This window comes from Eurosta solidaginis, chromosome 1 (assembly GCF_040869045.1).
Source record: "Eurosta solidaginis isolate ZX-2024a chromosome 1, ASM4086904v1, whole genome shotgun sequence".
NCBI classification, from domain to species: Eukaryota; Metazoa; Arthropoda; class Insecta; order Diptera; family Tephritidae; genus Eurosta; species Eurosta solidaginis.
This window is the reverse complement of record NC_090319.1, coordinates 83,680,563-83,697,281: the sequence shown is the minus strand read 5'-3', so window position 1 is coordinate 83,697,281 and position 16,719 is coordinate 83,680,563. Positions and strand designations below refer to the sequence as shown.

At 37.4% G+C, this 16,719-nt stretch overlaps 1 protein-coding gene across 9 annotated transcripts in view; it reads right to left on the bottom strand.

Moving 5' to 3' along the window:
- The window catches only part of LOC137236380 (solute carrier family 15 member 2), a 49,260-nt gene that overhangs the window by 7,245 nt on the left and 25,296 nt on the right, over positions 1 to 16,719 (bottom strand). For all 9 annotated transcript variants that reach the window (XM_067758917.1, XM_067758910.1, XM_067758909.1 and 6 more), the window contains one exon: positions 7,730 to 7,909. In XM_067758917.1, the coding sequence (XP_067615018.1) occupies positions 7,730 to 7,909 (180 nt within the window). The remainder of the gene's footprint in view (positions 1 to 7,729; positions 7,910 to 16,719) is intronic.

Below are 16,719 nucleotides of genomic sequence, written 5' to 3'. Positions count from 1 at the left end.
AATGAACCACCCTTCTATTTCGTGGTTTCCCAATTGTTTGTATGCGGTAGAGGGCATCACTGATCCTTTTTACAACTTTGTACGGGTCTTCCCAACTGCACCAAAATTTGGAAGGAACACCTTTCCGCCGGCGAGGGTTGTACAACAGTACCAAATCTCCCTCCAGGAAACCCTCCGAATTATTCTTGTTGTCTAACCTGTATTTCATCTTACTACTCATTATCCTGGATCGTTCCCTCGCACTCTGTTGCTTGGCCAATGAAGAACTACTTCGCAGAGCTTGATCTTGACGGATTGACTTTGCATCATCAGTATGGTCTTGACGTTTCACAACAGTAGTACACGCTGGCTTGAAACCACCCTTGCATTCTTTCTGGAAAATTCTTTCAGTCGTTTTAGTGCGTCCATTAGGGTTTGTCAATGCCAGTGTTTTTCTCGCAGGTACTTTTGATCTCGCTTTATTTGGCCCATTCGATCCATCAACCTTTGCTCGATCTACTTTCCTTGACTTTCGTGATCTCTGTCGAATCTCCTCCACCAGCACTCGCTTACTGCTGAACCCTTTTTCCAAACTGAAGTTAAGTGGCACATCTTGGTTCTCACAATGCATCACCCTTCTCTGCATATCGATCTTGATGTCATGGTCAACCAAGAAATCCACTCCCAATATAACTTCATCAACAATCTCCGCCACAACGAATTTGTGTAAAACCATGACCTTCCCAATTAATACCTCACATACCACTTCACCTTGGACTTGATTATACTCGCCTGTGACCGTACGCAACCTTGCTCCAGGTAATGACTTTACTCTCCTGTTGACCAAGTCAGATCGGATCAGGGAATGAGATGCGCCCGTATCTACAGTCAGTACACGTTCTTTACCATCCACATTCCTTCTGACGGTAAGACTGCTTGATTTCAATAGTTCAATAGTTTATTAATAAATTTGTACAAGTGAGACTATTGTCTCTTAACGTACATCAACATTCGGATCTTATACAAAATTTCGAATTTCTAAATTTTTTTTAATATATATTATGTTAAATAAGTAGTTTATTAAAACTAATCGTAGAATTAATATCAACTATTCAATGTGTGTATATTTGTATGAAAGCACAAAAATAAAACAAAATAAGAAACAAAAATAAAAGAATGAATCTGATTCAGAAAAATAAAAAAAAAAAGATATTATGCATGTATATTTTGCAAAAATTCTGATAAAGCCAATTTAAAGCGTCTGTTATTGCGTTCATTTTTAATGTCATTTGGTAGTGAGTAGTGTTGGGAACTATCGAATGAAAACTATCGAGTTATTCGATAGTTCAATAATTTTCATTCATTCGATAGTCATTTGAAATTCGTTCATTACTATTTTTTCGAATTACTAGTTTTAGGTATGAATGATTCGTTCATTACTATTTTTTCGAATTACTAGTTTTAGGCATGAATGATTCGTTCACTACTATTTTTTCGAGTTACTAGTTTTATGTATGAATGATTCGTTCATTACTATTTTATCGAACTACTAGTTTTTGGTATGAATGATTCGCTCATTACTATTTCTTCGAATCATTCGTTTTATTTAAATTTTTGCTGTGCATATATCAGTGTTAAAAAGATATTAAAATAAATTTAGCATACGTCAACCTAATCGACAAACGTTTTAAGCGTGGTAATTGTTAAATATTTTTAACTGAGGAAGTGATTTTAACGATTTAATTTATGTAGATATTTATAATGCGGCCTGGATTGAAGAGATCTTCTGTTTGAGAGTTTTTTACCAAAAATGGCAATGAAGTTAAATGCCATATATGCAAAAAAATTTTTAAATTTTCTGGCAACACATCAAATTTAAATGACCATCTACGCCGTAAGCATCCGTCTTCCTCAGAACATAGGAATCTAACTTCAGGAGAAATAGCGCCAGTAATTTCAGAAGAGGAACATAGTTCCACTTCTCTTTCGTCAACTACTGCAGGGAGTGCAGCGCGCAGTTCGTTAACAGTACCTACCGAAGACATTTCCAATAGTGGATGTTTGAGAAGGACTGTTCAAACAAAATTATTTGTTACCAGCACACGTTCTGAGCTCTCAGAGCAAGAAAAAAATAATATTGATGAATCTCTTTTAAAGATGATAACAAAAGACTTGCAGCCGCTTTCCATCGTTGACAATTTAGGATTTGTAGAATATACAAAAAAGCTTCAGCCAAACAGAAAAGTTTTATCAAATACAATGCTACCTTTTAAATACAATGAAGTAAGAAAGAAACTGCATGACTTGCTCAACATTGTAACACATATTTCAGTTACAACTGATATGTGGACTTCTGATAGTCAAAAATCTTTTTTGTCAGTTACTAGTCATTTCGTTCGGGATAACAAAATGATTTCTGCAGTTTTATCAACAAAGGAAATCTTAGGAAATCATACCTCCCAAAATATAGCTACAGAATTGAAGTTAATATTTGATGAGTGGTCCGTTTTTGACAAAATAGTTGCTGTAGTAAGTGATAACGGGGCTAATATTAAAAAGGATATAATTGAAATGCTACAGAAGCACCACCTCCCATGTGTAGCGCATACATTAAATTTATGTGTAATTGATGCCATCAAAGCTGTTCCACAAGTTACTGTGCTCATAAACAAGTGTCGTGCCATAGTCACTTACTTTAACCATAGTTCTCAAGCGACGGAAAAATTAAAAAATATGCAAAAGCAAATGGGCGTTACTGAACTGAGGTTAAAACAAGATGTCCCTACCCGGTGGAATTCCACCCTTAAAATGATGGAGCGCATATGCTTGGTAAAAGAACCACTCTCTGCCATAATAACTTCTTTACCAAATGCTCCTGATTTCCTCAATTCATCAGAATGGGAAACATTGTTGGACTACACTAATCTTTTCAAGCCCGTAGAGGCCATGACAACTGAATTGTTAGGAGAAAATTATCCCACGATGTCACTGGTAGTGCCCCTAATCAGAGGTCTTCAATACGCAGTACGAAATCGCAAAATGAAAACTGTAGAGGGAGAAAGTTTGAAGAGCAGATTGTTAGAGGTAGTTTGGAGACGATTAGGGCAATTGTAGTCTGACAAAATGTTCGCTAAATCAACATTCCTAGATCCTTGGTTTAAAAAAATTGCGTTCGCTAACGAAATTAATGCAAATAATACAACAAAATGGCTAGTGGAAGAAGTAACTTCCCTAATACGGCAACAAAACACAAGTGTTTCTACCAACACCCCAAGAGAAGTATCGGTCGATAAAAGCGAAGTATCTCTCTGGGACCTTCTCGATGAAAAAGTTGCTGAAGCAAAAACAATTTGTCAAAACGCGCCCAATGTCAATGCAAATATTCAGTTGGAGCAATATCTAAGGCAAAATTTTGTTGACCGCTCAAATAATCCCCTAGACTATTGGAATCGTAGCCAGCCAACATTTCCGGAACTATATATGCTTTCGAAAAAATATTTATGTATACCCGCAACATCGGTTCCGTCAGAACGAGTTTTCTCGAAAGCAGGGCAAATAATTAACGACAGGAGAAACCGACTTAAAGGAGATAAACTAGATATGATAATATTTTTGAACAGCAATTTAAACATTGAAGGTATTTTTCATGTCAACTCAATGTACATACTTGTATTATTTACTTTACAATCAATTTTTTTAGGGGTTTAATAACACAATCAGTTGCCATCTCTGCGGCGAAAATTTAATATAGACCCTCATGCACTATCCGATTTTGGCTAGAACAACCATAGCGACTTTTAGTATTTAAGTGTTTGAAATATTTGTTTTATGTTTCTTTTATAAGTGAAATTTAATGTGCAATTTTTATATTAATTAAACGTGACCTGAATTTTGCAAAAAAAAAAAACCAGTAGCTTATGTATAAGTTAAGGCAATCAATAATGCCTCTGAAACAGATTTGAATAATACAGATAAAAATCCATTTTAAGTAACCTTATATCCTGTTGTTGTTGTTGTTGTTGTAGAGGCATAAAATCTCCCCACAGGTTTGGGGAGACCAAAAAACTCTGTGGGTTGCGAACCAAGGTCATTTGCATATCATTCATGCGCTTTGCATAACATGTAACAAAGGCATTTAAATTGAATATTTTCATTATTTACTTGAAGCACAATTTACACCATTTTAGTCATATTTAACGTTTTTGTTACGTTCCAATGTAGCGTGATCCAGATACGGATAGAAATTTAACATACAAATGCAACAACAAATTGATCCATATGGTTCACATTGTTGTCGCATTTGCATGTTAAATCTCTAGCCGAATCTGGATCTCGTTTCATTGGAACACGACGTTTTTTGTCTTATATAGGTTTGTTCTTTAGCTACCCCGAGGGGTAACTAAAACAATCCAGAAATTGTTCTTTTGGCTTCTGGCAAGCTAAAGAACAAATTAAATGAATGAATGAATGAATGAAAAAATTCGTTCGATAGTTAAAATCATTCAGTAACTAACTATCGATAGTTGAATTCATTCGATAGTTCCCAACACTAGTAGTGAGTTCCATAATTTTATAGCACTGACAAAGAATGTTCTGGAAGATGTAAGATACTTATAGCGTGGAACAATAAGGTTGCCAGTTCTGTCGGATTTTGAAAAACGTAAATTTCTAAAGAAGTATTCCGGTTGCCTTTTATGGATTAAATCGTGCAGGAACCCCAAATTGCGATAATTCAGAAAGCTCACGAGACTGCAATTGAGTATCTTGGAGGAAAACTGTGATATATGATCAAATTTCCGCCTAGAAAATATATATCGAGCGCAGCTGTTTAAAGCTAGCTGCAGCTTTTTCAGTGACTCACTGTCAATATTTCCAAAAACGATCCCCCCAAAGGATATCAATGGAACTATAAGAGTTCTCACCGCCAAGTTCTCAGCGCCTCTTGCGCTTCGAGTTGTACTGTTATGCGTGCCTCTTGTTCCTTCAGTTGTGTCTTCATCTTTGATGTAATCTGTGTCGACATTTCCGACATACGCATTTCTTGTGCTTCAATCTTCGATGTAATCTGTGTCGACATTTCTGACATACGCGTTTCTTGTGCTTCAATCTTCGATGTAATCTGTGTCGACATTTCTGACATACGCGTTTCTTGTGCTTCAATATTCGATGTTATGCGTGTCTCCTGCGATTCCAGCTGAGATGACATTTGCGACGACATTTCGGAAATGCGTGCCTCCTGTACTTCCAATTGTGATGCCATATATGTCTTCTGTTCTGCCAGTTGAGATGTTATATCTGTCTTTTGGGATTCCAGTTGGGATGACACTGTCGATGTTTGAGCAGATATTGCAGCCAAAATCGTGTTCAAGTCTGTGCTGGTAACTGCCTGCGATGTTTCGTTTTTCTCTTCAATTTTTGTTGTTGTCTCGTCCCCATCAGGATAAAAGACATACTCGTCCACATCAATTCCTTCTGCTTCCATTGCCTCTCGTAGCCGTGCCTGAAGTTCGAGTTTAACGCCGCTTGTATTCAATCCACGGCTCTCCAACTCCTTCTTTAGTTGCTGGATCTTCAATTCACTGAACTTTGCCATGTCCTTGTTGTCCTCTGGAATTTATTCAACAATTCCTCTTCTGACACCAATTGTAACGGATCTACTTGCAAATCCTCTTATTTGCCCTTTTGCTAGGTTCGTATCGCTAAACTGTTGAATAAATAACTCCAATATTGAATAATGGAAAAATGGCCTTTATTAAAATACTTCACAATAACACTTATACTTTGCTACTCGCTGGCTTAATAACCAAACTGAAAGCTCAAATGAAACTCCACTATTTAAAATAATACTGCTATTGCTCGCTAGATATCGTCTTAATCGAAACTCAAATCAAACTGAATTACTTTTTACTCGCTTGTGCCGCTTTTATAGTTTACGCTGCATACAACTAGGCTCTTCTATTTCCAGAACTTACCAACTATTTCGAGTGTTTATAGTTCTCATATAGTTTCTACTTGTTTACAGTTTTCTACTTTTCAGCGTCTCTCAGATGTATGTGAGTTTGTAGTTTACAGTATCTCGCACACACATAGGCGTATATGTAAATGCATCTGTGTGTGGCATCTCTCGGCTGCCTTATATATGTGTATACATCAGGCATCGGCATTTAGTAGCATAATTGTGCACACTCAATTCACACATATTGTTATTCTCTTTAGTTTAGTAGTCACTGAGCATTTGGCGCAGCAACACCGATTGTGTGCTTCGCTCGCAATGTTGACGAATGTTATTAGCAAGCAACAAGCAAAGATCGGTTGTTAATTTTTTCAATGCGCACAAGCGAAAAAATTTTAATGTTGACCAACCCTTTTGCGCAAATACAATGTATTTAATTGTATAAACCTTTTGCTTCCCATTTTGCGCATTAAAAATATAATAACAAACGATCTTGTATTGTTGCTTGCTAATAAGCGAATGAACTAAGCAAACCGATGCATCAAGTGATGTGCGCGACTATCGCGCTCTCACTAACACATCTGCATTTCTAAAATGCCGATGCCTGGTATACATGATTTGATTATTGACGTAAACATCGCTTAGCATCGCCTTAGTGATGGTATAGCTTAGTGATGCTAATATCCGTGACAGTATTATATCGTTCACAGACGATATTTTATGGTGGATATGGTCATACATATTCATGAAATGGAGTGTTTACAAATTTAATACAAATTAATTACGTACATAGATCTCAATGGGAATCCCAACATTAAATATCCGAACATTAGAACCTTAATATTTCCACAATGATAACATTAAAACCCGGAAAAAAATCTAAGTGCACTTATTGCGTTTTTATATGGAACTGTTTATTCACTTCACTTAATTTTTTCGCACTTTAAGTACTTTATTTTCTTTCTTTCATTTAAAATTTTTTTTAGTAAACTCTGCCTTCCTTCTCATTACATAATTTTTTTATATTTTTATTTTATTTTTTATGAAGGTAGGTATCCTCTATTCTATTCGAAATTTTCGTTTTGTGTCACACTTACATATTACATATGTATTTATACAAAATTAAACACGAGAAAGCGCCAATTGCATACCTAACGGGTCGGGTGAAATAGGCTAAATTCCTTTAGAACATTTCTTCGTTTTTAACTAAAAGTTCGTGTTTTTTGAATTATGACACTATTGAAGTAAATGGGCGATATATGTATATGGGTGATATAGGCCTACTGGGGAACCGAGCACCCAAAATTTATTTCGGTAGCGCGCCAACGGGGACCTCACGGGTGGTGTGGAAAAAACTAATTTTCAATTAAATTCCACGTAATTTCACCATAATTCTATGTCAATTTCATTTGATTTTACATATTTTTTATATTTTTGTTTAAGGAGCTCCATACCAAAACGTTATAATTACATTTGAAAAGTTTGTAGAAAATTTAAGAAAATATGTGACCCGGCCTATGAAAAGGTGGCTTATGACTCAAAAAAGAAATTGCGAGAAACGGCTGCTAACTTCAATGCAAAGACTGCTTTCGAAATAATTTATAGTTTTTTAAATTGCGCGATTTACAGAAGAGGCGTATACGGAAAAAGGTGAGGAAATTTATAATTTTTTGTGGATGGAGCTGGAGGCACTGAGCCAGGGATAAGAAATCTGCAGTTTGCCATATCGTGGTATTTGTGTGGTTTTGCAAAGGCATCGACGATATGTCCGTAACTCAAAACTCCTTCCATACTTACGTAGATATATTCTTGTAACACTCCAGCACATAAAAATGAAAATGCTGAGCACACTCCACCGATGGTGACGCTGTGTAAAGGTTTAAGTTCGCTACCGCATAAACGACGAATGATTGGTGTACAAATATACTGCCATACAGGAATAAGAACGAATAGAAAAATAGGTCCCAAAGCTTTAGCCTGAAATTTATGTTAAAATTAATATTTAACAACTACTTAAATAGGTTAATGGTTTCTTTGTTTTATGTTGTATTTTATATTAAAATATATACAGCCTCCCGGAGGAACATGAGAAAAACTCAACAAACCGCGAAGGAAAAAAAGAAAAACTTTCTGTCCCCATTTGATCGACCGGAAAGCTCCACCACTGATAACCTGATATGAAACATTCATTCTCTCTCAATTCGTTTCCAGGAATGGGTCTTAAGTATCAGTAGTATCATCTGAGCCGTTGTGAATGATAACTAAGTGTGATATCATCTGCATAGACGTCAAAATTCCAAAGTGATTGGATTACCTGATTTGTAATTGACTATCCCTGTCTCATTTTGTATCTCTTTATATCACCCGCTGAAGATAGGCGCCGCCATATTGAACACCGTGTCAAAACGCTAAAAAGTAGCCATATTGAACATCCTGTCAGGCAGTTGACAGATTAGATATCACACTTAGTCATCATTCACAATGATCTGAGCTCCACGAACTACATTCAACAACTAAGTTCGTGCTTCACCGAACACTCACCGAATACTCAGCTGTGAGTTTTTATTGCACAATTCATTTAGCTTCACTTGTTTGACATTTATACCAGGGTTTTCAATGCAAATTCAAATTCCAGTTAAAGTTTACTAGAGTTTAACCCTACCACTTCGGCCGCTTAAGCTGAGACGAGTAGCCAAATTCTATGTTAGCAAACAAAGTGGCAAGGTTAACTTTAACTGGAACTTCAACTCGCACTGAAAAACCGGGCATAAGTATTTTCCAAATCGGGTGCGGTTATTAACTGATTTTTCCAACTTTTATAGGAAAAAATTCTTGTTATAAAGAATATATTGTGGCGAATGTTAGTATCACTCTGCTGTTAGTAAATAAATTCACAACAACAATAAAGCAAGCAGCCACACTTGTTTACATGAACACATCAAAGTAAGCCATTTACATACGTACATAGAAAGCGACGAAGAATATCTCACATACACATGTAGTCGCAGCAGTTGTTACTCAAACCTACATGTATGAAGCTATGTAACCAGGTATGAGATACAAGTGTTCGTGAAAAATCTAGACCTTAGGAGAAATATGCGAACGAGCCAACAGAGAGTATAAAAGCAGCGCAAGCTGAGGAATAACTTATCAACTTGATTTAAACACGCTTTTGTGAAGTACATACGTGATAGTGAAGTATAATTGTACTACTCCCAAAGTAGGCTAAATAAAGATCTTTTTGCAATACTGAATATTTGAGTTATTTATTCGACAGTTCAGCGATTCGAACGTTAGCAGAAGGTACATAATTATCAGGAATTTCCCAGAATTCGTTACAATATGTATAGAATTTTGTTGCGGTGCGTCGATTCGCTTAAAATTGCTTGGTACAAAAGCAGCGGCTCCTTAGTCTTTAGTATATTTCATCCATTGTTAACTTTCTAGGACAGAGAATAGCAAAAGAAACACGGGATAGACACACAGCAAAAATAGAAAATCTGAAACACCAACATTTTCACATTCTCGGTATAAATACAACAAATGATTGGTTCGTAAACAAAACGAACATCAGTTTTCCACATGAAAATTCACTATACCCACAACAAACACAAGCTTTAGTCCTATACATATAATTGCTGAAATGGAACAAGTAATACAGACGTTAGAGGATGATAGGGAAAAAGAAATACTGAGGAACCAACTAAGTCATCAAATACTGCAATTCAAAAGAAACATAAAAAACAACGCAGCTGAGAAATTCATAATCGAAGTACACAACAAAACTAAAGCATTTCTAAAACCACACAAAAACGAAATAGTGATAACAGAAGCAGACAAAGGCAATAAGACGGTAGTGCTCTACAAAAAAGACTACGTCACTAAAATGAACGAGCTATTAGAGGACAGAAACACGTACAGAGTAACCAGAGCAGATCCAACACAAAACCTGCAAAAGAAAAATAATAACATTGTAAATGAGCTATACAAAAACAAATACATTAGCGCAAGAGAAAAACAACAGCTATCGTGCTCGGCAGCCAACGCTCCGAGACTCTACGGATTACCGAAAATCCACAAGTCAAACTTCCCCCTGCGCCCTATTGCATCATCAGTGACAGTCCCGTGCTACCACTTATCCAAGTATGTAGGAAATACAATGAAAGCCATAATAAGCGAAAAGTATAACGTAGGAAATGCGTTTGATTTGGAAGAGAGACTTAAAGGCATACGGGTAAACGACGATGAAGTGTTGGTATCTTTCGACGTTGTCTCTCTGTTCACCAACATCCCAACGCACCTTGCTATTAATATTATAATGAAGAAATGGGACAAAATACAAAATTAACAAATATCCCCAAAAACAAATTCCGCGACTTACTCAAGTTTTGTTTGCTGGACAATAACTACTTTATGTATAATAACAAGATATACACCCAAACGTTTGGTATGCCAATGGGAAACCCCCTCTCCCCTACAATAGCGCACATCATAATGGATGACCTCATTGAAAACTCTTTTAATACATTAAACCAGCAACATAATGTACAAATTAAATTTTTAGTCAAATATGTGGACGACATATTTGCGATCGTCCGACAAAATTGATTTCAAATAATCTTAGACACCCTCAACAGCTACCACAACAAACTACACCTGACGCTTGAAATAGAAAAAGACAACTGCATTCCCTTTCTGGATGTAAAAATACACAAAATAAACAATGCTTTAATTTTCGACTGGTACGCAAAACCCACTTCCTCTGGGCGTATGATTAACTTTTACTCCTCTCAACCCCTTAACTATAAAATAAACACTGCTAAAAACTTCATAAGTAAAGTTTTGTCCCTAAGCCATGAGAAGTTCCATAACAGCAACATTCACAAAATAATACAAACACTTAAAAGCAACAACTACCCTGATAGCACAATATCAACTTTATTACAACAACAAACTATGAAAATAAACCAAAACCAACATCAAACACAAACTGAAAACAAAACAAAGCAATATCACAGCGTAACATACATACCGAAATTCACCGAACACATTCGCAAAAATATTTTAAAAACAAAGAAAACATTGCTCTCGTATATAAATCGAACCACACTCTATCCAATATCTTCACACAAACAAAAAGCCCCATCGAACCCCTACAACAAAGCAACGTCATATACCAAATAACTTGCAAAGGAAAAGAGAACGAGGAATGTAATAAGCTATACATCGGCACGACCCGAAGGTCACTGAAAGTACGACTAGCAGAGCACCAAGCCGACATACAGAAAAACAAAAGCAACACCGCATTATCACAACACACAACAACCAGTGGACACACAGCTGATCTGACAAACACAAAAATATTGGACAAAAACAAACGAGGGAGAGCGAGATACACTTTTGAAAGCTTACGAATATTGCAACAAAGGGAAAACACAGTCAATAAAAAGGAAGACACAGCTGACATTACCTCTGCGTACCTACTATGCCTATAAGCACTTTAGTATGACAATGATACCCATTGTTTACTATATAGTTTGGCAACTTAAATAGAGGTTTTGTTGCGAATAGAGTGGAAGGCAGTGGACTAGGCAGTCGAATGTCATATAATGAAAGAATGGTGTTCGGAGTCTTTTCAAAGTTAAAAAAAAAAATGATAAAAGCTTTAATAAAAATAAAACTATTGTTTTAGTAACAATAAAAACGCCTTATATATTCTATATACACAAAATTCGTAAGGATTGTCTCACTTTAAAATTTGAGTTAAATAATCTAAAGTTTGTTTTTGAAACTGAGTCGAGAACTGTGCGTGTGAATGTGCGAATTTTCACCGATCAGCTGTTAGTTGCGCTACTTGGTAAAATTTACAATGATGATACCCAACGCGCGGTACTAATAATTAGTTAATTTTCTAGTTAATAACATAAACAAATAATGTAAGTTTTTTAGTTTTTGTTTTTTGTCATATGTAACTCAATGTTTAATTGTTAAAAATTAAAATGTAATGCAAAATATGTATAATGATTTTGTTGTTGAATATAGATTTCGCTCCAGAAGATGCTAGGGTGACTAGCGAAACGTCGAGCTGCGACAGTGAAGTAAAATTGTTTTATTTGCACTGAAAACCAAAATAGGTCAAATAGCCTACTTAACTCCAATAAAAATAGAAATAGTTCTCGTTATAGGATAAATATATATGTCCCGGATTTTATTTATTTATTTATTTCAAAGTAAATCTAGGACAAATTAAAATATCCTTACAGACTATTTACAAATTATTAGCTTAAATATTATCTACCATATCAAATCATTTAGTAGAAGTCTAAACTTTGATTTATTTACTGAAAAATCAATTTCCCAGGCATTAGCAAGAAGACTGAATTCCTTCAATGCCCTAGCAATAGGCGAATTAGCGACATATGTCGTTCTGGCTCTATCCAATAAAAAAATATCATGATTTCGAAGTGTTCTAGATGGTATATTGAAGCGAATACGCTCCAAAAGAAACGACGAGTCAATCGTGCCCCTATCAAATCATAAATAAATGTCAGCGCTAGAATAGATCTTCTACTATCCAGGGACTTCAGTCTTATAGGTAGACATCTAGAGTAGTAAAATGGTAAGGGATCCTGAAAACGTAATGACCAGAGCCCAAAACGCAAAACGCGGCAAATGAACGCAAGCATTGAATATGACTTAGCAATAACACAGTTAAGTTGACTTTGAAAGAGAAATTTAGCATCGAAGACAACTCCAAGATCTGATATTTCATCAACAGTTTTCAAAACAAAAACACCAATGTGATACGATGATTGTCGTGATACGTTAATTTTCTCCAAGTTATGGCTCCCGAAACGTGGGCAAATGTTAGTCAATAAAGGGCGATACCACGGCCATTTAATTTTACCTTTTCTATTTCTTGGTACATTGGCACTAAAGTAGAATTTAAAATATTTTCAATAAGAGGGCGTGGTACTTAACTGATTCGTTCATTTTTCTTGCATAAAAGCAAGCCACACTATTTTGAAAGGCTGTTTTTGTTTTTATATTAACGATAAAGACACACCTGGAAGGTTTTGGGGAGTGTTATCCATGTTGATGGTCCTTTGCCGGATATAGATCCGTTACGTTCCGGTAGCAAGCACCATTAAGGTACTAGCCCGACCATCTCAGGAACGATTAATATGACTACATTAAACCTTGAAACTTTTGCAAACCGTAAATCAAAAGCTGTTGAAGATATCCTTTTGAAACTTGGTATGGAGGTTTTCATTGCTATTAGTATATATGTATGTATATACTTCGTAAAAATTATCAAAATCTGTTGGCGACCAATTCGATATTGCATTTTCGAAAAATTTGGGAAATGCGATTATTCATTACCACAGACTGATAAACATAACATACACAGTAGATACATATACATACTGTAACGAATTTACTTGCAATTCCGCTTATTTCAAATCTTCTACTAAGGTTCGAATCACTAAACTGTTGAATAAATAACTCCAATATTGAATGATGGAAAAATGGCCTTTATTAAAGTACTTCACAATAAATAATACTGCTATTGCTCGCCAGATAGCATCTTGCCTGGTTGCCGTGGTTGCCTTTTATACTCTTTGATTTCCTCGTTGCATCTTCTAGGCGCTTTCATTTCTAGAATTTGCTAGTTGGTTATCTGTTATAATTATAACTACAGATGTACGTGTATAGCTATCTTATGCGCGTGTGTTTGTGAGCGACACTTCCACAATTATATTGCATATCTCAGATAAGATATCTGTATGTGTTTGTGCGTTGCTTCTCCCTGCGTATACGTACATATGTGTAGTCATAATGATTGAATTATTGATGTGACTTGAATCACTGCTTAGCATCGGCTTAGAGATGATAGAATCCCTTAGTGCTGCAAATATTCGTGACACTGCCCTCCACCTTAGTCTGATCGTCCCGATCAGACAAATCTCTCGATCTAAACGCTGCCAGCCTTTCCAAATGAACCACTTTCATTTTGGTTCGTGGTTTGCCAATGGTTTGTATGCGATACACTACATCGTTGATCCGTTTTACAACTTTGTATGGGCCTTCCCACTTACACTGCAATTTCGGGGACAAACCTTTTTTTCGTTGTGGGTTGTATAACAGCACCAGATCGCCTTCCTGAAACCCTTCCGAATTAATTGCTTTATCGTACCTCGCTTTCATCTTGTCACTCATAATCTTTGCTCGTAGCCTTACCAGATCGTGTATCTCTCAGCTCTTCTTCCCAGACACCAGTGGGTTTCTTGACATTTCTCTCCAAAAATTTCATTACCAAAAATTCCCTTTGCGGGAGTTTGGCCCGTTGTCTTCTGTACTGCCGATCCGTAGGCCATCAAGAATAATGGTATGCGGCTATCCCACTCCTTATGGTACTTGTCTACTACTTTCCTTAAATGCTCCTCCAAGGTTCTATTGAAACGTTCCACCATACCATCGGACTGAGGATGCAATGCAGTTGTCCGTGTTTTTCGAATGCCCAATGATTTACACATTTCCTGGACCACAGCTGATTCGAAATTCCTGCATTGGTCAGAATGTAACTCCATTGGTACCCCATACCTTGCAACCCAATTGTTTATAAACACTTCTGCTACTGTTTCCACTTCTTGATTTGGGATTGGGTATACCTCTGGCCATTTGCTGAAATAATCCATAACCACCAGTACATATTTGTTTCCGCAGTTGCTAGTAGGAAATGGACCTGCGACATCCATAGCGATCCTTTCAAATGGCGCACCTGAGTTACATTGCTTCATCTGGCCATGAGTTCGGGTTTTGGGCCCTTTCGCTCTGCTGCAAACCTCGCAGTTCGCAATCCACTCGGTGACTGACTGACGGCAACCAACCCAATAGAATCTCTGCTTAATTTTCTCGAGCGTCTTCGTGATTCCAAGAGGACCTCCACTTGGACCATTATGCAGCTCGCTGAGCACGTCAGGAATCCTCTTTCTGGGAACAACTATCAGTTTCTTCTTGCATTTACCATCCTCACTCTCCCATACTCGATGAAGCCAACCGGATATCAATTCTAAACTGTTCCACTGTGCCCAATATGACTTCGCAATGGGACTCTCTGCTGACATCTCTTCTCTGTTTGGCCTTTCGTTTCGTTCGACCCCTTGCATAACATGTGACAGATCTGTATCTTCTAGCTGACACTTCCTTAGCTGTTCCTTGTCCCATTCATCTGTACATGTTATAGTCATTAGCCGGACATCTATAATGTCTTCTTTAGCCTCGACCTTTGAACAGTGCTTGCATTCCAAACTACATGGTCTTCGTGACATTGCATCAGCATTTCCATGGGTACTACCTTTTCGATGCTCAATGGAAAAGTCATAGCTTTGTAGTCGCTCGATCCACCGTGCCAATTGTCCTTCCGGATTACGGAACTGCAGAAGCCATTTCAACGCTGCGTGATCTGTCCTGACACGGAATCGCTGGCCGTAGAGGTATTTGTGAAAATGTTTAATGCACTCTACCAATGCCAACAGCTTTCTCCGCGTAACGCAGTAGTTCCTCTCTGGTTTTCCAATCGAACGGCTGTAATATGCAACTACCTTCTTCTGTCCATCGACCAGTTGTGATAAAACGCCTCCTATAGCACATCCACTCGCATCTGTATCTAGAATAAATGTTGCTCCTGGAATCGGATATGCTAACATTGGGGCAGTGCACAACCGCTCCTTCAATGTTTGGAAATCCACTTCTTGCTCCTTCTTCCATTCAAAAGCTTTATTTTTCCTTGTAAGCTCATGGAGGCTATGGGCTACGCTGGAAAAATTTGGTACAAATCGGCGGAAATATGTGCACAGCCCAAGGAAACTTCTCAATTCATGTAGGTTCTGTGGTCTTGGCCAATCCTTTACAGCCTTTACTTCAGACCAGCGCCAGCTATTCCCTGAAAACTTCCTCTAAGTTTTTAAGATGTTCATCAAAGTTATTGCCCAATACGATGATGTCGTCCATGTACACCAAGCATGTTTTCCAATGTAGTCCTTTCAATACTTGATCCATAAGTCTCTCGAAAGTAGCTGGTGCATTACATAGTCCAAAGGGCATTACTGTAAATTGCCAAAGACCATCTCCGACGCTGAAGGCTGTTTTCTCTTTGTCTTCCTCCTTCATCTCCACTTGCCAGTAGCCGCTTTTCAAGTCCAGTGTGGAAAACCATTTCGTACCAGAGAGCGAGTCCAGAGTGTCGTCAATTCTTGGCAATGGGTAGCTATCCTTTTTCGTAACGTCATTCAACTTCCGGTAGTCCACGCAAAACCTCATTTTTCCATCCTTCTTCTTTACAAGTACTACCGGTGAGCTCCAGGGACTAGCTGATGGTTCTATGTCTCTCATTTCTTGTATAATTTGTCTCACAACCTCCCGCTTCGCCAGTGGAACACTACGTGGAGCTTGACGTATCTGCCTCGCGTCTCCAGTGTTAATTTGATGTTTCACAACATTGGTGCGGCCTGGTTTGGAACCATCCTGGTCAAATACGTTTGCGTACTTTAGGAGCAGTTGTTTTCCCTTACTCTGATAATCTTCCTCTAGCCCCTCCGTCCATGCCGCGATGTCATTTGAAAGATCAGTATTACTAGATGATACGTGTTCCTGGAGCTGTTCACAGTTAATAGCTACTTCAGCCTCTTGGCATCTTCCCAAAATAGCTCCTTTGGTCAGTTTGAGTGGTGACTTGAACTCATTGAGTACTCTTACCGGAATACGTCCATCTTGTTTTGTCATAG